The following is a 27,856-nucleotide window of genomic DNA, read 5'->3' as shown; positions in this document are numbered from 1 at the left end:
GCCAGCACCCTCCCTCCATCGCGCCACGATCACCGCCCACACGCTTCGTGCTTGCAAACCCGACTGTCAAGAGTCGCGCTGCAGTCCAGGAGCTGCTTGAGCCGAGCCGCCTGCACCGGGGAGAGAAGTGCACGGGCTGGGGGCTTGTGTTTGACGGTGCTGCTGGCGCAAACCATGCGGCTCCTTCTGTTGGCGGTGCTAGTCTGGTGCTCGTGCGCACGGGCCGGCTGCGAACCCAAAATTGTTAACATCGGAGCCGTCCTCAGCCAGAAGAGGTACGAGCAGATCTTCAAAGATGCGGTGACCCAAGCTAACCAAGTCTACGGACGGGACAAATTTAAACTCACGGCCATCTCCGTCACGCATAAACCCAACGCCATCCAGATGGCTCTGTCCGTGTGCGAGGACCTCATCTCCAGTCAGGTATGTAAAGGCTGCCTACTTTGCTGTATTTTTCAACTCAACTCGAAAAGCATTTGAATTAAGATGAGAGGGCTTTAGAAGAAAGTTATTTGAATGAAAAGTTAGGTAGGGATCATCAACATTTCCTTTTCTGTACGCCCTTCAAGTCTTTTTCTACTCAGTTGCCATGGTTACATCACCATTTTCTGAACTCTACATAACGGCCTCATACAGGGTCATTCACCCATCCCATGATTATTAGACCATTTATAATCCCACTGTAGGGTCTCAGGTGAGATGGGGCTGGCAAGTATTCCATCTGATACAAAGGTGTCAAACCCAAGGCCCGGGGGCCAGATACGACTCGCCGCATCCTTTTATGTGGCTCGCAAAGACAAATTGTGCATCAAATTTGTGTCATTACTAGATTGCAAATTGTCTTCACTTTTAATAATATCTTTTATATATATATATTTGACCAGTTTTTACTCGTCTGATTTGAAAACAAGTTATTTGTCAGTTTGTTTTGTAGCTTTTACTGGATATAATATGAGGTGTTCATACATTTATTTGGGTTGACAGTCATAATGGCCCTCCGAAAGAAGCTATTACTACAATGCGGCCCATGAAAAAAATGAGTTTGACACCCCTGATATAGACAGACATTTACATACCTTCATATTCACACCTAAGGACATTTTATAGGTGTCAATGAACTTAACATACATGTTTTTTTTTTATTGTGGGAGGAAAGGACAAGGAAGAGCAAACTAACCACTGGAAAGCCCAGATTTGAACGGACAACACATGGGCTCAATTTTCAATTTGATACAAAAACTTTGCAATGAATAATTTAGTTAACAATACAAGCAATTTTTGTGAGCTCTAACTATAGTTTATGTTCATGATGTTATCTGGCTGTCTCTCAAAATCAAAACTCACAGTAATTAAAATCACACATCCATCTCAATTTATTGGTTATGAAAAATGATGATAATAATGCAAAGTAAGTACACCAAAATTTTATGGCCATATGAAAAGCAACATAATGAATGGCATAATATTAAATTTTAGGATGAATCTAAACCACACAAATATAAATGTAAAGGTGTTTTGCCTCATAAAGGTTAAATGTAGATTGTACATCGAGTGAGATACTGCATGAATGCCAATTATACTCCCACTTCTTAAGCTTTCTTTGGTGAACCGTTAAACTATCCATTCAGCTTGGAATTTGCACAAAAAAAACAAAAAAAAAACCACACACAAAAAACCCAATGAAAGCATTTCATGAGAAGCACAATTTGGTCAATTTGGCATGTATCCAAAATGTAATCCAGACCAGAAATCATTTCATTTTTTTAGTCCAACATAACGAACCCCCCCCCAACACACACACTCACACAACATCCTTTGGTCAGGCGGAGGATGAAGGGGCTGCTTTACATTTCAGAACAGACAGCTGCAGATCTAGTGAGATGCAATGAAATCCAGTGAGGAGGGAAAATGGGAAAAATGTCTTTGACTATTAAAGGCAACCTGATAGGTGATGCATGCATGCACTGTATAACTGCTCCAAATAGTTGCAGTCGTTATTACATTCAAGGGCAGCTCACGCTACCATCCGTTTCATATTCATTGCTGTAATGTGTAGTCTTATGAAAAGGGACGTTCGATACCCCCTTTTTTTTTCAGGTCGATACCAGGATAAGTACTCAATTCTTGAGTAGCTGCCGATGCCGATACCACGTACCGATACCACTTGTACTTTTGAAACATAAAATCCCACCCTTATATTTTAAAGCCCTATATATTCTAATGTAGCATTTTTCATTAATATTGCATAAAATGAAGAACAATTTTCTTTTTTCAAATTTCTTCCATAAAACGGCCTCAAGAGGGCAAACGATAGTTATGGGTTACTGTCGTGAGTTCAAGACCCTAAAATAAAGGCTGATATCAGCACCAATATCAATACTTGATATCGATACTCGCCCATCCCTGCTTTTAAATTAGGTATTGAATGCAACATGTTTTTCTGCGGTCCAATGGTCTTTAAAAGTGTAATACAGCTTGAGCCAATTGACCACAATCCATAAGTAATGCATGGTAAGCACAATGCACCTTGGAGAGTTGTACAACACGCCAACCATATGCTCATATAATACGCAACATGGCTTCTAAAAGCCTTACATCACAGCATGTTGAAGCATGAAGTCACTCTTCCTCCTCTGACATTTCATATGATTAGGTTTCATGTAATAATTATTATTAATTCAAATAAAAACGCCCACGTGCTTGTGTGCCACTCCAGTTCTCTGCATGGTGCAATGACTCAGTCTTGGAGCACATGCTCACTCATAGCACGCAATCCAAGTGCAAATTGTGTGCTCTTGCAACAACAATCGTTTAAAAATCATTAAAGTCTATCCCACACGCATGGCCTAATTCAGCCAGAGTCAATGAAAGTTTTAATCCTCTGAATTTTGGCTTGCGGGTGATTACAATCACTGAGAGGGAAAGTCTGTGGCAGATGGAGGAGGAGATGCCTGCGAGCATTCCTTGGATGGGAACTCTCATTTTTGACCCAAACATACGGACGGCTTGCGTCCAATAATCCACGGCTGCACACATGCCGACTCCATGAATATAGGTCTGTTGGCCCAAACAATAAAAGCTTATTTTCTGGTTTTATTTCTCTGATAGTGCCAGTGGAGCAATCAATATGCGTAGACTTTCTACAAGATTTTTTTTTAAATACTGTATGTGAAATAAATTCATCGAGGTTAAGGACAATATCAACAAGTAATCATTTGGTAATGGTCAAATTTGTATCGCCAGTTGGCTTTGGTCATATGTTTGCATCATTGCGCTGCAGTGGTTTTAATGTCTGATTGTTGTATTTACTTTTATGTGCCTTCAGAGATTCAGAATTTAAGTGGATTTAACCCAAGGGAAAATAAATGTACAGTATGTGGACATTAATGTGTCAATATGTGGCCTCATCAGAATTAAGCAGATTTTTTTCTGATCACACTGAAACGATGTGAAAACACGAAAATACTGTAAAGCATTTTTATGACATTGCTCACGGATGTGTTTAAATGTGGTTTTGACTATTTACGGAATGATTGTAATTTTTTAATGACAGCTAGGGTAGATTGGAAAGTAAAAAGTAACAGTTTGTGTGTGTGCTGACAAGATAAATGCATCTCAAAGGTTTCTGCAAAATGTCAGTTCAGTCCCAGTTTATGACTAAATTAATATTTAATCTTCCGGGTGCACTTAGTGATGTACCGTAGTCAAGAATGTCAAGTCAAGTACTTCATTTGCACCCTAAACCATAGATGCCTTTAGCCGCCAAGATTTCTTCCATCAGTCCAGTCAAGCTGAACATCTTAAGACCACCTAACGTCTCGCTGGAGTTGTGCATTGCGGAAGTGAATTCACTACTGTTGTCTCTCGTGTCTGGCCTGTTAGATTCACAAACAATGTAAATATACCAAGAAACTTTGTTTTGGAGTCTCAATGCCCTTTAAAGCGTTGTGCCCTTGCAGGTCTACGCCATCCTGGTGAGCCACCCACCCCAATCTAATGACCACCTGACTCCGACACCAGTCTCCTACACTGCAGGCTTCTATCGCATCCCCGTGGTGGGGCTCACCACTCGCATGTCCATTTACTCAGACAAGGTATGTGCTTTGGGAAATAATGTGAATACGATTCAGGCTGAGTGAAATGAAGAAAGAGAAAAGACGTGAAGTCAGAAAGTCCCCTGGGAGGACTTCACAAGCTTCCAAGATTAAATGGTCCATCACTGTCCATTAGAGGGCGGATGATTGAGTATGTTCCCAGCATGAAATTGAAAGAACGCCATCAATAATGTCTTTGACCTGAATTAGGATTTTATGAAGCACCAACCATGAACAATTCATTTTTAAAGAGAACACATCAATTTGTGCTTTGACACTTGGATTTATTTTGAAGTTTTTCTTCTTTTTAACTTAACAACATCCCTAAGAAATGATAATGTGACATCACTGGTGAGCTATTTTTAAAAGAGGCTAGCGGGCTACTAATCGAGCACAACGTTGGTCATACAGGGGACAATTTGGCGGCTTTGTTGGAACACTCTTCTCCTTCGTGAGTACAAAAATATTTGACTTGAGACAATGTGGTCTGAACAATAACAGCCCAGAGCCCAAATGCTTCAGTTGAATTCTAGACTGTTCTTGTGAATCAGTCCCAGAACTCCACTTTTCTCCTTTTCTATCTCAGGGGCTCCACATTTTACATACGTATCCCCAAAATTCTTTTGGTTATTTATCGGATGTTCCTTATGGTGAACTTGGGGCAAATTTGAAAACAAAATAAATCCTGGTATATATATTTTTTTGTGCATTAAAATGTTTTAATGTTTCCCTATCAGGTAAACGATGTACATGTTCCTCACATTTGATTACACGTGCAAACCTTGACATTCGAAGTAAAATCTCGTTTATCCCAGAGTATCCATCTGTCCTTTCTGCGGACCGTCCCACCCTACTCGCACCAAGCGCACGTGTGGTTTGACCTGATGCGTGAGTTCAACTGGAACCATATTATCCTGATTGTGAGCGATGACCACGAGGGCCGAGCTGCTCAGAAGAGGCTGGAGACGCTGCTGGAGGAGCGAGAAACCAAGGTGAGATGCTCTGTCTCCAAGGCAAATTTTCCCCCTTCCTCTCACCTCCCAAACTGTTTCCCTCTCTGTTACGTGGCCACATCTCTTTCTCACCATTGTGTAAACATTTGCTAACATTCAAGAGACATCAACAGCGTCTAATGTGGTCTACTTTTGACAAAAGTTTGTGCGTTTATTTGCTCATCTTCACGTTGCTTTTCGCCATAGTCCGAAATTATCCCATGTCTATCAACATTGGGAGCCAAATAGTGGACTTTGATGTGAGGCTTTGCAAACCATTATAGATGGAAGTTATGGAGTCTTTTGGAGGAGGTCATGGTCAGGGTAATTCTCCCCTTAGATGTTTGTATTTATTGTAGCGCACTGGATGGTTTTTATGTAGCGCTGATGCATGCATATTTGTATGCCTCTGAGCTGTGGAAATGGGTCACTGAAATGCTGATCTTCCATGAGGCAAATCTCATATGACCTGCAATGATGCAAAAGGGTGGTAGAGGAAGTGAAGAAAAACATCTTTCTCATCTATTTAATAAGCTGAAATTACCCAAGGGTATCTTTTTTTTTCTTTACACTCTCATTGTGCCTCTCTAGACCCTCTTGACTGTAATTGTGTATCAGAGTGAAATGAGTCCCGATTCAGAGGTTTAATTAAATCAGAAGGCAAAGACATGGCCAATATGATGCTCCGGCTTGAGGCAATTCACAGGAAGGCTGTGAAAGCTGTGGAAATAAGTGACCTGGATCAGCACTGATTAACACAGAGCTTCTTAAACGCTTTGGATTTTCATCACACTAGATTGGCTACTCTGCACTTTAAATGATGCTACTGACATTTAAAATCCACTAGCGGTAACTCAGGAAAAATGTGTGTCTGAAAGACATTTTGATGAGAACCCAGGAAGTCGTTTTTTATTCTCCATCCTAAAATGAAGGAAATGGGAAAATATCGAGTATGCTTTTCCGCCTCTCTCAACTGTGACTGTCGTCTTATCACGCTATAATTCAGAGACTGTAATTATGAAATAAAACTACCTACCTTCAAATGATGGGAAATAGATATATAATACAATCATTTCGGTCATAACTTTCCCAACACTATGACGAACATAAAAAAAATGAATCATTCCTCCACAGTTCATATACATTTAATTTATATCATATTTCCCTGGGAACCGTGTTTCAAATAAGACTAAAAATACATCAGTGAGACATCAATGTTGCACTTGCTTTTCCCTAAATCTGATATTTTGCATGATTGTAAATCAGTCCATTCTAAATGATAGTAAGTTACGATAACAACAACAATAAAAATCCAGAAGAACATTTTCAATTACACTTTGAGTGTTTTATGTATGTAATTATACTGAGTTGGACCACATCTCATCATGCTCTAATTAAAAGAGGAATATTGTGGTTAATCACATAGTTGAGCTGCACTGATGCAGAAAATTGACACTATTTTTAGCAAGCCATGAGCGAGGTCATTTAGTCACTGGGGGATCACTCACACCACCAGCAAAGAAGGTCCGGACATTTTGGATTTAGTCAGAAAGCAAAAGTGACTAACGCAACATTAAATATGAATGTCTGGACGTAGATACAAAAATAGAGCACTCAGAGAAAAACTCTCAGGGGGGAAAAAAAAAAAAAGACCAACACAATTTCTTCTCATGTGGAATAGCACCAGAATATTGCGAAGTGGCGAGACATGCTTTGAGATAAATGCTTCAACACTCAACTATGATTCAAATTCCGTTTCTAAATTATTGAAAATGCTTTAAAATTACAGCATCCCCTGAGAAGGAAAATGTTCAATAATTTAGTTTTAACATCTGATTTAAGAGTAAGCGATGCTATTTGATTGGTTTCTACTTGAGTTTCACACGTTTTTTTTTTTTTTTTTTAACTGAAGCTCAAGCACGCTACAAACCTACAGATTTGTCTGCTCATTTTATTTATTTTAAGAGACGGTCCAAAAATGCAATTCAACAACTGCAGTGAAGTAGAAAATCCCGTATGTGAAATTTTCATATTAAATTTACTTTGAGGCATATTGGGGTTTACCACAAGAGTTTTTTTTTTTATTTGGAACAGGGACGTTCAATATGGCCTCTGCGGTGATTATATTATGATGGAAATTTACTGGAAAAAGCAACTGGACAGAATTAGATTTGAGAAGGGACGGGACACAGCAAAAAACATCACAAAAGACAGAAAAGAGCTGCCTAAAACTGATAATGATGACTATAAAGTTCTATATGAGTCTTTTTGTATCTATTTTTAAGTAGACTCGGAAAGTCGTGCTAAACTCCGAGTGGAAGAGATGCAATGACAAGCAAATGGTTTGCATGCTAATAATTCAACACTCTACTCCAGTGTTTCTTTTAGTTTGACCAATTTAGTGCTTAAAAGGCAGATTGAACGTGTATAGCCCCAATCGGGGAAGGATGTTCTGCTGTGCTCGCATTTCACACGGTGGGTAAACAGCACATAAGCAGTAATGCATATCAGAATGTGACACTAATTAGGTGGCTGCCTACTGGGAAAGCATTTTGCTGGCATTGCTAGTTGCTGCAAGCCCACAACACGCCAGTAAAAGATTGTGTTGTTGCTCTTCTGCTTTTATAATCATCTGTTTGATTGAAGGATTGTTGAAGGAGGTCCATAAATGTCAACGTCGCTTGAGCAGTACATCTTGGATTTATGAAGTGTTCATAATTATGGATGGAGTGGTGGGTGCATAAGATTGTGGATTGTTTATTTTTTTTTTTTTTTGAAGGCTGGTATTAAAACAGGTGTCTTTATGTGTAGACATTTTATATGCGCTACATTTGATGAATGACATAAGCACTTTATTAACACTCGGAAAAAAACTCAGGGACTAACATTTAATTTCCCCAATTCATGGATACTATTTATCACACACAGACAATAAAGTTAACAGATGAGCCACCTTATTGATTTTCTTTAACAGTCTCAAGGGTGAAGTGCAGATTCTTCTTATAACATGTTGTAAATGATTTGGCTTCAAAATAAAGATTATGTTTCAGGTTTCAAAATGATCAGCCGCCAACCCGCCAAATGTGAATCACAATTCATTTTGGCTTTTTTGTGATAAAAATTGTGCCGGATCAGATAATATTCCAAGACAGTGGTCAGAATAGCCAAAGCTAGTGGGCTAACAGCCACTCTCATCCACACATAACTTCTATTCATACTGTAAAACCCGCACAGATGAATAAAGAAAGTGTCGCCCTGTTGGTCAGGCAATTCACAGTTCTCTAGAGTGTTGTAGTTAAAAGCTGGGATAAGCAATTAGTTGATTTCCAGCGCGAAACATCAATACGATTAAATCTACTCGACTAATTGGCTCATACATATAAAGGCATCTTCCCTTATATATGACTCTCCCAGCAAGCTCAGTTAAAGAAATAAATCCCTTGGGGATACGGAAATACGGTTGTATAGAGGACTCCCACAAAGACTTTATTTAAGATTTATTTATTTATTTATTGTTTGTTTGTTTGCTTATCACATGGAAAAGACTTGTTGGAGTTGACCCTGTTTATTCCCTCCCACAATATATGTAGTATATATATTTTGAATGATTTTTTTTTCCCATGAAATATATAATGAGCATCAGAACACTGACTTTTGATATTTATGGGTCAGCGTGGTCGCTATCCCCTGTGAGAAGCCGGTGTCGAGTGTATAATTCTAAAGTCAAAAAAGACCTTTATTATGTCAATATAATGTTTTTAGCTGGTGCGGGTTTCTATTCATTTTATAGTCACGTAATATCCGTTGCAACTTATTAAGGAATGAAATAATTCATTAACCACGGCTATATTACTTGCTGCGTATTTGTACGTTGTAAGTCTGAGTTGTATGATTGCTGCTGCTGTCTTAGCTGTCTTGATGTCTTTGCAAGCCTCACAATTAAAGATCCCAATTTGAAGCACAAGTGGAGATTTGTTGGAATGCTTTGCTGCCCTCCATTTTCAACTGTTTATAATATTTTTCTGTGTCTGCATATTTTCTCTGTGCACATTACTCATCAGAATAAAAAAAGGAACTATGAAAACCTCGACCAACTGTCCTATGACAACAAGCGAGGACCTAAGGTATACATATTTGCATGGTCAATGCACGCCGCCCACCAACTTTCCGAACGTAGCAACTAGAAAATCCAGCCCGAACCGGTCACCAGCCGACCCAGAAATGCCCTCCACCCCCCTTGGTAGCACGTGTTTTCTTTAATTTGAGAAATTCCCATGTCGTTTCAATGAAGAATGGTTTTGCTATGACAAATATTTTCAGCAAGAAAAAAAAAGAACTGTGAGCAGCGCCCTGGCTTTTATCATTTTCATTTTGAATTCCTAAAAAATGGGATGCATGTCCTCTGAACTCTCACTTTCACGCGAAAAGAGTTTGCAAGTCTTTTTCCTTTGTGGAGAACCGGTGGTGTGGGAGCAACCCGTCTCCTGGATGCTACTTCCTCCTTACTTTTCAGCAGCTATTTTTTTTTTGGTTCTTGAGGCAAAATGTCCCTCTCACCTTCACCTGTTTTTAGTTATTGGTTGCATTGACCTTTTTCTTCCCCCCCACCTAACACATGCACGTCCTTTTTTGGAGCCTTGATGATCCTCAGTTTGCATGTAAACCAAATGCAAAAGTTTTTTGTTCCCCCCTTCAAGCTTTTAATTTTTTTATATTCAGACGGTACCCCCCCCTCCACTGGATCGCTATTTTTTATTTTTTTTGCCTCCCGTTTACAAAATATAATGGGCCAAAATCGAACCAAGCAGGTAAAGAGGCATCACGCTGTCCAAGGAATGGGAAGTAGCTGGCTTGACCTTTCTTATGCTCCAATCACAGGCAGAGAAAGTCCTCCAGTTCAGCCAGGAGACAAACTTAACAGCCCTGCTGCTGGAGGCCAAAGAACTGGAGGCCCGAGTCATCATCCTTTCCGCCAGGTGAGTTTTGCTTCATTGCACCTCTGTTAATAAAGTGAATAAGAAAAAAATCACCTTTCATGTTGCTAATATGCTCCTACTACTAACTTTGCCACGTTCTAAATCAGTACAACTGTGTTTATTGTAAAGACACAATTAGCATGTAACACTGGCGGAGCTAGAGGGGGGGCACCGGGGCACTACAATCCCCCCCAACACACCAACAAAAGTTTTCAACATTTACACCCCCCCCCTCCGTAAGAAACATGAAGTCATTTTTTCTCACAGTTTTCAGAAGAATTTGGAGGTTTTGCCAGCAAATTCTTGGTCGTGTAGGAATACTTGTTAAAGCATTTTAGTTCTTAACTTTTTGATGCTAACAGTTCACCTGTTCTCAAATACTTCTTTCATTACACGTACTGTAATTGCAAATTGTTTCTGTCTTCATGAATTCCTTTCTTCATCATTACTGTCCCACCTCAACGTCTTTTTAAACCTTGATGTCCCCCGTCACGTGGTGCCAGTGAGGAAGACGCCGCCGCTGTATACAAGGCTGCCCGCTTCCTCAACATGACTGGCTCAGGCTACGTGTGGCTGGTGGGCGAGCGGGAGATGTCGGGTAAAGCGCTGAGTGAGGCGCCAGACGGTACGTTCATCAGTCAGCAGAGACCTGTGGCGAACACACCAGTTAACCCAGACGTAACTCAAAGGATAAATCACAACAAATACAGGATTAGTGAGCTTAACAATTGATGTATTACTGTACATGATTTCACCACGGAACCAATGTGTGTCATGTGATGGATAAGCGTTTAAACGTTTAAGCACTGAGTGTTTAAAGGTTTAAATGTGTTGTGTTCAGTGCTCCTTGTTTTCTTCAGTTGAATTGTGTCTTTCCTGGCTATTCATTGTGCTATTCTGCCATATTAATGTCCCGATTTCTAATGAACTATTAAGGAAGAGTTTTGCAACTGGTAGAATGGTAAGCTACAACAGCCTTTCTTGTTCTCATTGCTTCAGTTTTGCTCACTACATTGTATCACTTCATGGTCACCATCTTTTTGTCTCTCCTCCCTCCCAGTCACCTTCCACAACAAAACCCCTACTCAGAAAACATTTACGCCCCCCCCCCCTTTTTTTGTTTTGTTTTTGTTGTTGTGCTGTCATTGTCTCCACTTCCACTGCGGCTTCTTGAGGAAGTCGGTTGGACCTGGTTGCAATCAGAAAACTTAGCTGAAGTTGGATTATTGACTGGTGGTTTTATTTTAACACAACGACTAGTTTGCCTGATTCCCCAAGTTCGAAATAACAGGACAAGAATAAATGAAATCCAACTTCAAGGGACTCTTTATACATGCTGTAAAAGGTCATCAGTAGCAAACAACAACAAAAAATATTGTTATTTATGTATGTTGCCCTGCCTGATGGGTTCTTTTTGCAGGCAGGTCAATTAGATGCTACTACTGATGCGCCACCTTTATTCAGGATGTGTAAACTAGAGGCCCTATAAGTTTTTGCCCACTTTGAGCATTGCAAAAGGATCCTAGGAGGCAGCTCTTTTTTCAGGTCACTGATTGGGTGTTTGTCATTGGAATCGGTCATAGGTTTGATCGGCCTGCAGCTCATCAACGGCAAGAACGAGTCGGCTCATATCAATGATGCAGTGGCGGTGGTTGCTCAGTCCATCCAGGAGCTATTTGAGAAGGAAAACATCACTGAACCACCAAGAGGATGTGTAGGCAACACCAACATCTGGAAAACAGGACCTCTCTTCAAAAGGTATGCTGTCATTTTTTTAGCACATTTTTTTTGTATTCAATTTGATTGAAATATGTTTTACTGCATTTTGAAAATGCTCACAGCAACAATGAATGTGAAGTACAAACATAATGACAAAACTGAAAACAAACTTACGTATTCTTGTAGGGGTGAGGCTTTTAAGAGGGTAAGACATTTTTGAGGAAAAGGTCTTTGTCAGTCAGTTCATATTTGTTAGTGCTATGCTAAACGTTTGGATCTTTCAGGCTAACTCTTTAAAGATTGGTAAAAGCTAACATTAGGCTGTTGTGTCAAATTTGTGCATTTTCAATAACAAGGACTGGTTGCCATGACAAATACATAGCACCAAACAAATTGTGTCTGTGACACAGAAAATTGCTGTCCCTGCCGGCTGACCTTCAAGTGACCCATTTACACAGCTTTTTAAGCAGAAAAAAAAAATCTCCCTACCGATGCGTGATTAAAATGGCTGACATCAGCTGAAGATGATGCGCTAAGCTCTCTTGAGAAGACATGCACACAGCAAATTAGTTTATGCTCACACACATATCCACTGTCTCATTATGCACATAGACTCTAATGATTCTCGTTTTCTTGCCAAAGGGTGCTCATGTCATCCAAATACCCAGAAGGCCTCACAGGACGTGTGGAGTTCAATGACGACGGAGACAGGAAGTACGCCCACTACAGCATTCTCAACTACCAGAAGAGTCGACTCATTCAAGTGGGCGTTTATAATGGGACGCAGGTAAATTAACAGCCATCGAAAATATGTACGGGTAATCGCTTTTAAGAACATTTCAGATTTATAGCTTTTTTTTAACAGTGTGGTGTTTATAGGACAACTTTAATGCATTCTTCTTTGTGTTTTTTTTTTCTTGAATCTTGGATGTTATCTTACTATATATAAAAATATATATATTTTTTCCCAATTTTTGAAGAATGAGCACAAGACGAGAAAATATGGAAAGTCTGAATCAAGGGATTTAAGAAATTACATTAGCTGCATACTGTGTTTAGTCCTTGGACAAAGTTGCAAAACAGCGACACTCGTGACGAGAGTGGATGTTGTGATGCTGGACTCATTATCTGATTGGCTGGGAAAATGAAGAACTCACCGAATTTATAATGAATTTTCCACAAGAAATATATGTCAGTTTATGACTTGGTTTATTGACAAAATATTAAAATTACAGCAGTTTGTATTGATCTTTATTTCAAATTTACAAAAACACAAAAGCTCATATGGCTTAAAAAGTAATAGTTCATGACACTTGAAGCCAAAGGGCAATCATAGCACTACTGTAGTTATCTAAATTATTTATGAATGATGCTTTCTCCAAACGCCTCCTGTCAGCTGTCACCCAAGAAACTGTGTGTGTGTGTGTGTGTGTGTGTGTGTGTGTGTGTGTGTGTGTGTGTGTGTGTGTGTGTGTGTGTGTGTGTGTGTGTGTGTGTGTGTGGTTTCCTTGTAGGTGGTAATGAACAATCAGCGCAAGATTATCTGGCCCGGCGGGGAGACGGAAAAACCTCAGGGCTTCCAGATGTCGACTCGGTTAAAAGTAAGGTGGCTTCACATCCACACAATGATATTATGGTCACGTCCATATATATCAAATTTGAAAAATAACTTCTGTTCCTTGTGAGACAGCGTGCAGGTGAAAATGAAGCCACTCCATATCCATGAGAGCTGCAGCAATAGATGAAATATTTTCTTTACAAAAACATGCCCATGACTCTTTGTCTAATGTGCTTATATTCCAGCATCTGCATCATCACTCGCTGGTCCCATTGGTTAGAAAACAGCAAAAACTTTGTCATCAACAGCTTTCTGTCCTATTTGTTGTAGATAGTGACAATACACCAGGAGCCATTTGTTTACGTGAAACCCACTATGCCAGATGGAACATGCAAGGAGGAAATGACATTAAATGGAGTCTTAATTAAAAAGGTGATCTGCACTGGGCCCAATGAGACCATCCCAGGTAACACATCAGGGACGTTTATATCAATGTGCTTTCAACGCACATACACCTACTGGAGATGCATACATATATATGCAGTAGGTATCTATATATGTATGCATGTAGCCGAGTGTGCTCATGGTGACTGGTCAAGGTGTGTGTCTCAGAGCGAATGAAATCTGCAGAAGGGGAGCGTGACGCATTTGTCTAGTCAACAAGCGCCGGATAAGAATTTCAAATTATGATGGTGGATTGTAACTCGCAACCTTTTCTGGTTACAGGACGCCCAATTGTGCCGCAGTGTTGTTATGGATTCTGCATTGATCTGCTGATCAAGCTCGCTATGACCATGAACTTTACCTACGAGGTTCATCTGGTGGCTGATGGGAAATTTGGAACGCAGGAGAGGGTTGGTGTCTCTTTACTTCACTAAAGAACGTATTTGACAGGAAGTATTTCTATGAATGCAGAAATGACGTACGTTTTTTTTTTTTCTCACATTTTGCTCTGTAAATTTTAAAGTTGGTCATTTATCCCACCATTCTAGATTGAGATCGTAATTCAAAATTTGGTGCAATAGAAGTAAAATTATTCAAATGATTAAACTTATTTTTCAAGTTATTTTTATTTTATTTGAAATGATTTTGCTAATACAATAAATGAACCTTGCTGTCATTAGATGTAGAAAAAAGTGATGACTACTAAATAGAGGCACACGTATTGAGTTTGAGACAATGTGGCCATGAAAGAAGAACAAGACAGGATGGATTTTAACACAGCATAGTTGTAATAATCCTACTTTTTAGTTCAACAGAAAGTGACGTCTGTAGGTTGAATTGATCATTTACTATTTTTGCTTTTATTTCCACATCTCTATTAATCATTTTAAATTGAGCTTAAGTAAATCATGACTGTTTCTTTGACACATTACTGCTTCTGCAAGAGTTGCAGGTCTATACTCTCTAAAAAAAAAAATATATATATATATATTGGACACCTTCCTGAATGACTTTTCTGGAATTAATCGGTGGTCATTGATAGTATCCCGATTTCTATTTTAACGGGGCTCCAGGTGAACAACAGTAACAAGAAAGAGTGGAATGGCATGATGGGAGAGCTCCTGGGGGGCCTGGCTGACATGATTGTTGCCCCGCTGACTATAAACAACGAACGAGCCCAGTACATTGAATTCTCCAAACCCTTCAAATATCAAGGTCTTACTATCCTTGTTAAAAAGGTAAGTTCATCCGTTTGGCTTTCTTGTCAAGTTAGGTAAGCACCAAGTGATGAGCATGTAAATTCCAAGTATATGTTCCTAGATACGATTTGGCCTGAGTGCAGCCAAAATGGAATACATTTTGATAGTATTATTGCATTTGATTTTGAATTCTTTGTTTTTTCATTTTTCTGCAAGTATAAAAGATCATTGTTACACAAGGAGTTTCACAGATTGTACATGTTGTTAAACGTATTTAACAAACATGGTGTGATTTGTGATCACATTGTTTCATATCAGAACAGAAGCATAATCAGACGAGGAGATGATGAACATCAATCTGTAAAGATCTTGTCGTAGGAGTTGAATTGAATGCTTCTGCCATGGTTTACTGCTAGTCACTGTGTAAAATGAGTACATCAAACTATTTGAAACAAATTCTCATACAGCACATGCATTACATTTGACATTAAATGCCATTAAGAATGAAATTACCCAATGTCATAACTTACACAATGAATTGACAGCAAGACGGAAATTCTGTTGACATGATCATCACATCATAACATACATCAAGACGTTGCTGAATGCGTTATCATGAACTCTTTTCCATGTGTGTTTTTAGGAAATCCCTCGCAGTACACTGGATTCGTTCATGCAGCCATTTCAAAGTACTCTGTGGCTGCTGGTGGGTCTTTCGGTACATGTGGTGGCGGTGATGCTTTACCTACTAGACCGGTTCAGGTACACAGGGAACCCGTGTGTGCGTGTGTGCGTGTGTGTGTGTGTGTGTGTGTGTGTGTGTGTGTGTGTGTGTGTGTGTGTGTGTGTGTGTGACTGCACCCCTGACCCCTATAAAGCTTCCGTTCAGAGAGAGGAGAAGATTGACTCCAACCATCCCACTGCTTTATCGCTGTGCTTCCTTCTTTGTACTTTTTCCTTCTTTTGGTCTTTCTGGCTTTATTCGCTCATGTTCAGTTCCTTACCTTGCCATCAGGCCGCCGTGATTTTTTTTTTCAAGGCACAGGTTGTGACTGAATCTTTGTCCCGCAGCCCATTTGGAAGGTTTAAAGTAAACAGTGAAGAAGAAGAAGAAGATGCCCTCACTTTGTCATCTGCCATGTGGTTCTCTTGGGGAGTGTTGCTGAACTCTGGAATTGGAGAAGGTAAGTCGTAGGAATTTGTCTTTTTTTTTTTTTTTATGTGGCACCTGGTGATGTGATTTATTCGATACTCCTGGATGTCAAAGTAAAGGTATTCATTGTTTCTTTTGTCTCTGGTTTTCTTTTTGGTTTTGTTTAATGTTTGGTTTGATTTTTGACTTGCAGGTGCACCTCGCAGCTTTTCAGCGAGAATCCTTGGCATGGTGTGGGCTGGCTTTGCCATGATCATTGTGGCTTCCTATACTGCCAACTTGGCTGCTTTCCTGGTGCTGGATCGGCCTGAGGAGCGCATCACCGGCATCAATGACCCAAGGGTACGCGTCAACTCGACATCACTTCCAATCTTGTTCAGCAAAGCGCAGCTTAAAATTTAAAAAAATATAAAACCTACTCATGTTGTACGACAGGGCAGTCAATAGAAGACCCCTGTATAAGCGCCAAACAAGACAGGTTTGCCATATAGTGGTGAATGGTGATAATACAACTTAAAACTACAGTTGGCTCCTGCATATTCGCAGTTTGGCATCTGCGGATTTGCACATTCATGGATTATTTTTTCTATTTCCCCCCCAATATTTCATATTTGGGATTTTTATCTCTATTTTTGTGGGATTTCTTTCCCTAATTTCCCATTTTTACAAATGTTTGTCAGCATTTAGGGGAAAATCTGGCAGGTTTGTGAAATAGAAAAAATAAAAAAAACAATAATTCTACAATGTAATGATAAATAATTATGTGTTTTAAATTAATCATGGAGTGTTCTTACAGGATCGCAGGCTGCCAGTTCTTCGTGACTAGATTATGTTCTTCAAAAAGAAATTGGAATGTCTAATATAGTGAAATATCTGCAATGGAGAAGAAATTTATTTTGCATCAAAACTCTAGAAGGGAGTTTGTAATAAATGAATATGCAGAAGTAATTTTCATACACATCTACAGTCAGAAATTCTGGCAGCGGTTCTTGCAGTTTTATGACTATGTGACCAATCTTCTCTTCAGCTCAGAAATCCATCAGACAAGTTCATCTATGCCACGGTAAAGCAGAGCTCCGTGGATATCTACTTCCGGCGGCAGGTGGAGCTTAGCACCATGTACCGCCACATGGAGAAGCACAACTATGAGAGTGCCGCCGAGGCCATCCAGGCAGTGCGTGACAAGTGAGTCTCGGCCAGGCCGCGCTGTCCGGAGCGTGTTGGCTGGCTGCTCAACCTGTCAAGCACAAGGTCAATGCTGGTCAGGAGAGGTTGGTGGTGGGTGGGTGGGGGGGGGGGAGCGAGTCGAGGGACACATGGACCTGTGGATCAGAAGGAAGCCGTAGGACTTACTATAGCTGTCTGTCTGATCCGGGCCCATGGCTTAACAGAAGCCAGACTCTGGTGTGGACTTAGCAAGCACGCAGGTTGAATAACAATAAGTGGAGAAGCGCCCCTTTTCAGGTTGTACCCAGATGACCATCTTTGAGATGAGGGGGGGGAGGCGTGCTTACCCATCTGGAATTGGATAACAATTGGGCCATAGGCAGCGGTACTGATTACCGGTAAACGCTGAATGACACACAAGATCCGGTGCACGAGAGAGAAAGGGCCGCCGACCGTGAATGTGTATGTAGATCATTGTACTGTTGCACCGTAACCCCTCCTTCCCCTCCTCCTACTCCCCCTCCTCCCTCCTCCTGCCTCCCCCCTCCCTCACAGCAAGCTGCATGCTTTCATCTGGGACTCTGCGGTGCTGGAGTTTGAAGCCTCGCAGAAGTGCGACCTGGTGACCACGGGAGAGCTGTTTTTCCGTTCGGGCTTTGGCATAGGCATGCGCAAGGACAGCCCCTGGAAACAGAATGTGTCCCTGGCCATTCTCAGGTCTGTCCCAGCCGAAGGTGCATTATTCGTCTGATTTTGAGTTTGTCTCTTTCTTATTGATATGATTTCATGGTCATGTATTGACCAGATTCAGCCATTGCCTTTTGTCACATCTCACTATTTAGCTTCCCTTCCTGCCTTCACTGTCTGTCTGTCTGTCTGTCTGTCTGTCTGTCTGTCTGTCTGTCTGTGCGACCGGTCGTGGTGACAGTCTCATATTAGTTGCGATGAGGGTATAAGCGACTCCAGCATTTCAGTTTTTTGCGTCGTGCATTAACTTTGTCACCCCTCTCCTCACTACCTCTGACCCCTTGCAGTTCTCATGAGAACGGCTTCATGGAAGATCTAGATAAAACCTGGGTGAGATACCAGGAGTGTGACTCAAGGAGCAATGCCCCAGCCACACTCACCTTTGAAAACATGGCAGGTATGGTCCTTAAGGCTTAGAAAAAGCGTTAAAAGTGATTGGACAAAAACTGCAGTGGTAAGTGACTGTAGCCTTTTTTTGTCCAATACCTTTTCCGATTTTTTTTTTTTTTTTTGGTGTTGGCGTGGGTTATACATACAGTCTCTCGTGCTGTGGCTTCATGGTCGTAATATTCGCAATATGTGGTTTTCAGTTGCCCGTGGGAGCTAGTTTAAAAGCGACGCGGCAACTACTGAGCATGACTCACTACGTCCATGCTCAGTGTGTTTTTTTTTTTTTTAAGATCACAATTCACTCTTTTCTCTCATTTTGTCTCCGTCCAGGGGTCTTCATGCTTGTGGCTGGTGGCATAGCAGCAGGAATCTTCCTCATCTTCATAGAAATAGCCTATAAGCGCCATAAAGACGCCCGCAGGAAGCAGATGCAGCTCGCCTTTGCGGCCGTTAATGTTTGGAGGAAGAACCTGCAGGTAGGAATGATTTCATTTTGTCCTCACCAGGGAAAGGTAAAAGGGCCCGGACTTCTCACATGGGTTCATATGTGAACATCATATCAAAATTGAAGAGAAAAGCAATGCACAAAAATATACAAGTATAAAATCGACCTGGCGCAGAACATCTTATTCACAAATATGATGTAAATAATGACGTGCATATCCTAAACAACATTCACTTTACAAATAATAAGATAATAGTCTTTATGAGTCTTTAACAGAATGAACATCTGAATTAAAACAGACATCTCCTTGTCCATAGCATGACGGTTTCCATTATTGCTTGTGTAATCTGTTTAAGGTCAAATGCAAACATAAAAAAAAAATAAAAAAATAAAAAACTGAAATGCAATTTCCAATCGGTAAAAGCAATCACAGTTAGTTTGTCATGCAGTTCCGTTATGCCATTATCGATTCCTCCAATTTGGCCGCAGCCCGTGGCCATCAAGATGAGCAGAGCGTAAAGATGTCAATTCTCTGCTACTATCGCAGAGCTTGAAGAGACAAGATATTTTTCTTGTCATTGTGGTCAAACAGCAAAAAGTTGCTGGAGGCCCAAATCAGCAGCAGAAAGTACGTAATTAAAAAGAATCGAGAAACTTCAACACAACTAAATAATGTTGACAGATAAGTGTATTTAATTTAAAAATAAAAAAATGTGTATTGTTCGAGAATCATTAGTCTGAAAAATGCTTTCCAAATTATTAAGCAAGTAGGATTTTTGTTTTGTTTATTTTTTTTCTGTTGTTTTGTTTTCAGGTTTTTGCGCATGTCTTTTCCCAATCTAGTTAAATCACGTATGAATCTTTAGCAGGTTGGATTTTGAAGTTTACCAGGTCATACTAATTAAGTGGAAAGTACTTAATGAGGTTGTTCCACATATTTAGGTATGATTTATTGCTGCTAATCAAAAGAATGCAGAATTCATTTAGGGCAACAGCAGTGGGTTAAGATAGCAGTTGTTATAAATTAAAAAAAAAAAAAAAGTGGATAATTGAATTTGCTGTTGGCTCCTTAGTGCCAAGACCCTCTTAATGCAGAATCTTTCAAAAGCTACAGTCATGCTTAAGGCAATAAATTGTCACTCCTAACCAATGCGCAGAGGAGAAATGCTTCTTGGAGGCTCAGGAATATGTAAACAGATTTACAACCTGAACAAAAACAGCATAGAAAATGAACAAAAACAGCATTTGTCAAATAAGGTAGAATACAGCACTCACTTAATAGCAGAGACCACTTTTAGAGACGATCTATTAATACAATTATATCAATTATATTTAAGGTAGATATTAAATAATAACAATAATTCAGTGGTCACTGGTTAGCACGTCTGCCTCACAGTTCAGAGGGTGCAGGTTCGATTACACCTCCCTGTGTGGAGTTTGCATGTTCTCCCCGTGTCCGCGTGGGTTTTCTCCAGGCACTCCGGTTTCCTCCCACATCCCAAAAACATGCTTGGTAGGCCGATCGAGCACTCCAAATTGCCCCTCGATGTGTGCAAGTGCGGATGGTTGTTTGTTTCTGTGTGCCCTGCGATTGACTGGCAACCAGTCCAGGGTGTCCCCCGCCTACTGCCCGATGACGGCTGGGATAGGCTCCAGCACGCTCGCGACCCCCGTGGGGACAAACGATACAGAAGATGGATGGATGGAACTCAGTGAAATTGCTAAATCTAGTGTCATCTAAACTATGATATTATTATAAAATAATTTGTACATTAAACCAGTAACGAATAACATGAAAGAAGCACATTATGGTTTCACTCCTTGAGTGGAGGGTCGGGACTCCAGGGAAGCTCCATGTAAATGCTAGCCACCATATGTGACGTGAGCCTTGCACCATATATGTTTATGATCCAGTGAAAAAAGGTACAGTAGAAAATCCCAAGTGCCTATCATCAAACCAATGTCTTCCTGAAAATGTCTGCCATTTTGCTGACGACTGTAACGTATAGTATGTCTTTGTTGTGAGCGTCCTGACATGGATGTACATTCTGTGTATGTGTACAGCAGGCGATTGCATGCTGGGTAGGATGTGGGTAGGGGTGGGGTCGCTTCACAGAGTAAGGAGAGGTACACACATCATTTTATAAGTTGACCAGCATGGTTTAGATCCATGTCAACAACAATCACATTGATGTTTTTTTTTCTTTTTCTCAAGGCTAAACAAAGATGGCTCAAGCACGCTCATCTTTGCTTATTAACCATCTCCAGGGCCTTGGAGCTATAATGAAACCTCATGCGAGGAGTGAGCTAATCCAATATGTCCTGTGACAGATATTATTCATACTGTTTGGGTGCGCTGATATGATTGCTCACAGTTATCTCATTTTGACAAATGCAAAATGACATCTTGGTTATGTGGGACGCGAAATCATCACGATGGAAAATTTACCATTGCAGCGCATGTGGTCTCCTCCCTCCCTCAGTGCAGCGACCATTAAGTCCCTGGAATCCCATTGCTGACATTTTTTGACTGCTTATATGTGCAATCATATACAATTTTTTTTTTATAATGGCTCAAGATGGGCTAAGACCCATATATATATATATATATATACTCTACTATACAGTGTCTGTAAAGTCTGGACACAAGTAAAAATGTTATTGCAATTTAAAAGAACTCATTCAAGAAACCGGTCATGTGAGTTAATGATTATAATGATGATGATGATGATGATTATGCATAATATTGGCATGCTTCTATTTCCCTGGAAAAAAAAAAAAACCCCAGCCGTGACGCCTCCACCAAAAGAAACACCTTGTGGCAGTTTGTGTTACGCAGACCTTCATTATAAACTAACAAAAGATGTCATCTTCCAACAGGAGAGTCATATGTTATTCTTTATTAAAAAGCAAGTGATGCGGTACAGATTTCATCACGCCAACCATGCTGGCCACTGCCCACTCGCCACCTGATCACATGTCATCAGGGGGTTGAGAGGAACGTGCCGGATGGCAAAAACGTGCCCTTATAATAAGTGTGGACACACACGACCTGATGAAAAGGGTGCACTGCGAGTGGCGGTGCTGAAGATTATGAATTTGTCATGCTGTTTGTTTTGTGTTTATTTATGCTTTGTTTTTGCCATTTTCTTATCTTCCCATAGAAGCATAAAATGTCCTAGCATGTCGAAATTCACACCACACTAACCTTGACCCCCCCCCTCCCCCCAACTTACCTTTCCTTCTTCCACCTCTCGCTCATACTTTACTCATGTAATGTTTTTTTTTTTTCTTCAGTATAAAGTGTTAAGTATTATCCTTTCACGCATTAGCTGACTTCTGGTGTATAATTTGCATCTAGAGTCTGCTTTTTTTTCTTCAATATTCTGATGCCTTTCATGCCATTTCATTCCCTAAAGTGTGGGGTGAATTTCCATTATACCCTCGATGGTATAATGACTTTAAATGGGCTTCAGTTATAATTGCTTTTGTATTCCTCTTCCATATGCATTTTAGTGGCGCTCCACTAACCATATTGTAGCTTGAGTTTTTAGATTTGCCTGGCTTTGAATGTGGATGTTTGCTTTGCTAGTGGCTTTTTTTTTCCCCCCTAAAATATTTTCCCTTTTCCTAATCCCTTGGCTTATGCATAAGGATATTCTTACGTAATAACGATCAACTGGATGGACATTTATTTTATTTTTCTTTTCTTTCCCTATGCAGCCATCTTCCTCTCTAGAGACTCAGGATGTAAGAATACCTTAATATGAGTTCTTACATGCACACAAACACCAAATTGTTGAGCCGAGCGTAATGGTGGGGCACTCTGATGGTGACGGGTATGGTTAAACGAATAATTGTTTGCTTTTCAACTTTTTAAATAGGATGCATGTTGGAATATTGGCAAAAATCAAGTCAAAGTTATTTGGCATTTTTTTTTATAGCTCTTTTTATTGAGTACGGGTGTTGTTGATGAAAGGCTGTCGGAACTGTAAAGTGTGTTCTCAGGCACGAGTTGGCATTATTTGGGATAGTTGAATTAGTGAAACATGGTATCACACCCGCTGACATCTTTACGACCCATCCACTCATTCTAATGCATTTCTAGGAGCCCAACGATTGAACAACCGTGCGTGACATCTTTGCAGTACCTGTGTGACAGCTTGCATAAAATATCTGAGTGCCCTCATATCATACGGTTAAACCCACTCTCACTTCCTGAACACTCTCTATCTCCCTCTTTACTCATTTTGCTCCCATCGAATTAGAGCGTAACATTTGAAGTCGGCTATTGGAGTGGCTGGGAATGGGAGAGCTAAGTGAAAGCAAGGCGATCTCCTCAGGCATAGAACATGAATAATGTTTCTACATATATTTATTTTAGGATAGAAAAAGTGGTAGAGCAGAGCCCGACCCCAAAAAGAAAGCCTCTTTTAGGTCCATCAGTACCACCCTGGCCTCCAGCATCAAGAGACGTAGGTCGTCCAAAGACACGGTAAGGAGACCAAGAAGCAACATCTTCCCTTGTTTTATTCCTCCCTCTCTATTTTCTTCTCCTCTGTCCTCTCTGTTCACATCTCCATATCCGATCACGAGAGGCGTCCCATGCTTCACTCATCCATATCCACAGGGCTCAGCTGCCTTTGCCACGTGTCTGTCAGCTCAGCATAACCATCAAGCATCTATAGCGCCTCCACAGGCTGGAGTGCATCAGTGCAGGTCAGGTTAGGTCAGGTCGTGAGCTTGAGGCTGTCCGAAGGGGGAATTTTTATCCTCAGTAGGAGGGTGTTAAGAAAAAATAAAATAAATACAATTAAAAAGCTGCCGGTGGTGCTTTGTCTTGGGCTGCTGGTTTGGTTGTGGAATCTGCCAAATGTTTGGTCCATGAACATGTTGTGATGCGTGTCTTGTAAACGGTCGTGTGTGTGTTTTAAGTGTTTGTGATCAGTAAATTTTGCTGCTTTATATTCTATGTATTCAACTTTTCTTTGCACCGGTCCCGCACTTTGTCTGTTTGGTTTCTTTTGGTTAAAAGCATGTCCTGTTGTCGTACCATTTGATCCCAAATTCTCTTTCAAGGTGCTTACGCCTGCTGAGAAGAAAACTAACAAGGTTTCAAACTTTCAGGATAACTCATGGATTTATTTGTGTTATTCTCCAAATCTATTGCTTGTTTTTGCGTCGTCATATTTTGCTGTCATAATTATTGTTTATTTTTCAGTGTTCTTGTCGTGAATCGTTTGTGACCTTTCCAGGGTATTTACCAGGTGGTGAAGACTTTTTTTTTTTTGGTTTCTTTCTTTTCTTTGATACTCCCTGAAGCAGTCGACTCCCACTGTTCTGCGATGCAAACTGATTTATTTGGTCTTCATTCCTCTTTTTCTCTTTTGTTGGTGCGCATTTGAGAATATTCGTTTCATAGTTAGCTGTCAAAGTGGCATCACGTATGTGTGAGACAGCGCGTGTTTGTTAAATTGTCTCACTCTCTCTTGCGTTCATTGTCAAAGTTATTATTGATCTTATTTTGAACAAAATCACCTGTACTCTCCCTTCTTGAGGTTCAGCAGTAGAATTGAAGAGAAGAAGAGTGGATTTACCATTAATATTATGTCTACTTCCACTGCCGGAGTGGAAAAGCTCAAAGTAAAACAAAGTGCAAACACAAGATGGAACAAAACAAAAAAAACAAAAAATAATTCCCATCCTCAGTCTTTGACCTTTATTTTTGATTTCATATCAATGTTCTTCTTTTTACATGAATGGATATCAATGGACTTTAGTGTCAGTGTCCCTCACCCACATGCCACACTGCTCCTTTCTCCCTCTGCAAGCATGCAAACTGTCATAGATGTAGTGGTAGTAGAAAACAGTGGAATAGCCTCTTTAGTTGTGCTGTGTAGTGATAAAACTCCATCAAAGCTGTTTTCATTTAGTCCATTTCAAACTAGTAGTTTGCTTGTACCGTCTCGATTGTGCTGCTCCACTTGACCCCAGTAGAGGCCACTGTTAGCAGGTCAATGAAGGACTCGTAAGCCATTACCAGGAACTTGAAGGTCAAACCGATGAGAGTCATTCATTCTTGAAGATAAGACATGTATTTCATGGGGATGTCTCTCTAAGTATCGTATTAGGGCTTCACTAAAAACAAAAAGGATTATACTGCATAAACAAAGCTGAGGAATTAATACGCTTGAGCCAAGACAAACAACAAAATCCAGATCAACGGAATAGTTTATTGTAATGTCTAAATGTTTGTGGGAGAACTGATATAAAGTCTACTCTTTTGTTGAGTTCATTCAAGTGTTGATAAATATATTCCGAGTCACTTAGCAGCCCTTCTCAAATAGTGTTTTTTGTTGTTGTTGTTGTTGTTTTTTACCGTAATAGAATAAAATGTAGTTGCACATTCACTGCAGTAGGTGGCAGTGGCATTCTCATTGGCAGAGTATGCGCAGAAACCATAAACAATGTTAAAGTGATTCATCAGATTTATAGTTCCTTTTTTGTTTTGTTTAATGTTACAAATAATAGTGTTATGCAGAGGTATACTGAGTTGGGGGGGTGCAAACAATTTTCTTCCTTCTACGGGCACGTAACAGAAAATAATTGTGAAGCACTGCACTATAGAGAAGTGCTTGACTCAGCATGCTTTTTGGAATTTTTAGCATTGACAATAGAATATAGTTTTTTTTCTTTTTAGTGTTGCCTTAATACACCTTCAAATTTCTGCATGTGGCTCAGAGTTTATGTAAATGATGAATAGAAGCACTTGGCAATTTAAGCACATCATGTTTATTGCTGACAAGCCAAGATTTGTTTTCCAGAATGATTTGCAACAATTTATGAGTGGATTTTTCAATCAGGTTTGCAAATCAGGAAAAAAAACAAACATAAACACTGAAAAATACGACCTGCGACTAAGGGACCACAATCCCAAGGAAAAAGTATATACATCATGCAAACCCCCTGTTACCATAGCAACCTGCATGGAAACCAAGTCTTACTGCTCCTCTCTATGATTTACTACACTCTGCTTGAGATGAAGTGTACAGTAGTAATGGCTCAGCCACAACAGCACTTTGAAATCAACCTCAAATGTCATTTTTCTCTTTACGGGTTGCTAAAATGAGAAGATGCCTCCTGTGCGTAGGTACAAAAAAAAGAAAAGAGTGACTCAATCCTTCAATGAAATAAAATCCTCCTTTGAACAAAAGATGATTCAAATGTGCTGTTGTTTTGGCTCAGGTGTACATAAAGTAGTGACTCACGCCATCTAGAACCAAACTAATCAGTCTGAGGAGGGGTGGAGAAATTTGCTGTCGTATTTAAATGCGATATCAACTAAAATCCACTATCATTTTTATTTCTATTATTATAACACCCTTGTGTATTCTCTCTTCCTCCCGTTTTCTTTCCACCTCTGCAGCAGTACCCACCCACTGACATCACGGGACAACTCAATTTGTCCGACCCCTCAGTCAGCACTGTGGTGTAGGGAGCGTGACCCCCCCCCCCGCCCCAGCCAAAGGAGAGAGGAAATAAGAAAAGGAAGGTTGCGTGAGAGGAGATTGTGTGGAGGAGCTGAAGACTCAGAACACTCAATTTTGAACAGTCGGGATGACCTGACTGTACAGGTAGATGTTTGTAGGCTCCCTAAGCATGCACAGAGCCATCCGAAACACACTCAGTATACATTTTCCTATATGTACAATCATATTACTACCGATGTACTTCATCTTCTTTTCTGTCATTTTTCCAACATAGATACTTAGTTAACCCTTACTGTTTATTCCAATGTTCTAACTTGCCTCATAGCTTCTTTTTTTTTTTTTTTTTGGTGCCATTTAGTTACATTCATAAATAAGCCAGTTTTAATACCAGTACTGTAACATATCGCTTCCAAGTAGAGCATATTAAGCACTGTAATATTGAATTTATTTTTTATTTGATTATTATTTGGGCACAATCCTGCAATATGATATGTAAGCTTCCTGTAAGGAATTGTTTGTGTGACCAATTTCAAATAGTTTCAATTTTATCTACTCAGTTGGGAAGCACTACTAAAGAGCCTATAAGATAAGTGTATGATTAATCACGAAAGCATGTGTGTGTGTATGATCTATTTGTATTAGAATGTCACTGACCATGAAATTACTTATGTTAACAGAGTTGCATCTGTCCCTCTATATTTGTCCACTGAAATGCCAAATGCACGTCGTTCAATTAATTCTACAATGAATTTCTTACATGACAAATCACTTGTGCTTTTTAACATTTTCTAGAAAAAAAAAAAGAAAAAGAAAGCATTTATTTTGCAGCCTGATGAAACTGCAAACTAATATTTTTACGCTCTAAGCCATGTTACGTTTGGGGCTGCCCTCTGTCTTCCTCTCTCCTGCTGCAGTCTCTCTCTTCTCCGGTCTCAAAAGGGTTGCATCAAAAGGCCGGGTTTTTCAGCCAACCAGCACTCAATCTTTGATGAAAAACCTTCCTCGTGGCAGAGGTTGTTGCTGGGGAACTTTTTCATGAGGGAGCCTGAGTGGATTTGATGCATTGCTAAGCTGGCAAGCGTTGGTTGGATGCAAAAACAGGCCTTTTCCCAGTTTCTGGAGCTGAGAAATCACTGCCTTTCTGGTGTGCAGCACCACATAGCACTTTACGCTGAGAGGGCATTTCCAAACTGTTACAAATACAACATGAAATCACAATAACCTTTTATATATCATCACATTATTATTATTATTTATTTTATTTATTATTATTATCATTATTATTATTATTATTATGCACTGTTAGACATGAACTAACTGAATTTGCAATTGATTTGAAATGAAGTTATGATATTTTGCACAATGACATGGTGCCAAACACAGAATTTGAGCTGGCCTGCATGCTGACATGTAATTTCAACTGCTATAGTATTTGTTTTTTCATTTCTTTTTTTCTCCGGACATGCTTTGTTATGTGCGTTG

At 40.0% G+C, this 27,856-nt stretch overlaps 2 protein-coding genes across 4 annotated transcripts in view; one reads left to right on the top strand and one right to left on the bottom strand.

The window, feature by feature from the left end:
* Positions 1-27,856, bottom strand: part of brcc3 (BRCA1/BRCA2-containing complex, subunit 3) — an 86,500-nt gene that overhangs the window by 11,498 nt on the left and 47,146 nt on the right. The window lies entirely within an intron of this gene.
* LOC147047915 (glutamate receptor ionotropic, NMDA 1) lies at positions 175-26,379 on the top strand. 3 transcript variants are annotated; one of them, XM_085925979.1, is made up of 22 exons: positions 175-423; positions 3,960-4,094; positions 4,910-5,086; positions 9,148-9,210; positions 9,965-10,062; positions 10,566-10,687; positions 11,646-11,820; positions 12,424-12,568; positions 13,296-13,382; positions 13,670-13,814; positions 14,063-14,193; positions 14,857-15,021; positions 15,626-15,744; positions 16,054-16,166; positions 16,329-16,477; positions 17,163-17,320; positions 17,858-18,019; positions 18,337-18,446; positions 18,770-18,915; positions 22,608-22,634; positions 23,269-23,379; positions 26,311-26,379. In XM_085925979.1, exons 1-22 carry the CDS (start codon positions 175-177, stop codon positions 26,377-26,379), a joined length of 2,856 nt encoding a protein of 951 aa, XP_085782105.1. The 3 variants fall into 3 exon arrangements, with proteins under 3 accessions (XP_085782105.1, XP_085782106.1, XP_085782108.1); XM_085925980.1 differs by lacking the exon at positions 22,608-22,634 and having other exon boundaries at positions 13,670-13,805; positions 14,066-14,193; positions 26,314-26,379; XM_085925982.1 differs by lacking the exons at positions 22,608-22,634; positions 23,269-23,379 and having other exon boundaries at positions 13,670-13,805; positions 14,066-14,193.

The sequence above is a fragment of the Syngnathus leptorhynchus genome, chromosome 12 (genome assembly GCF_054491065.1).
Source record: "Syngnathus leptorhynchus isolate UIUO chromosome 12, UIUO_Slep, whole genome shotgun sequence".
Taxonomy (NCBI): Eukaryota; Metazoa; Chordata; class Actinopteri; order Syngnathiformes; family Syngnathidae; genus Syngnathus; species Syngnathus leptorhynchus.
The sequence above is the reverse complement of the archived record's forward strand: the minus strand, read 5'-3'. Positions and strand labels throughout refer to the sequence as shown.

Excerpts from the sequence above, each read along its gene's own strand:
- LOC147047915 (XM_085925979.1), top strand. The coding sequence starts at position 175 with ATGCGGCTCCTTCTGTTGGCGGTGCTAGTCTGGTGCTCGTGCGCACGG. Across the intron at positions 4,095-4,909 it reads TGTCCATTTACTCAGACAAG|AGTATCCATCTGTCCTTTCT; the intron begins GTATGTGCTTTG and ends CGTTTATCCCAG. Across the intron at positions 22,635-23,268 it reads CCTCTCTAGAGACTCAGGAT|GATAGAAAAAGTGGTAGAGC; the intron begins GTAAGAATACCT and ends TATTTATTTTAG.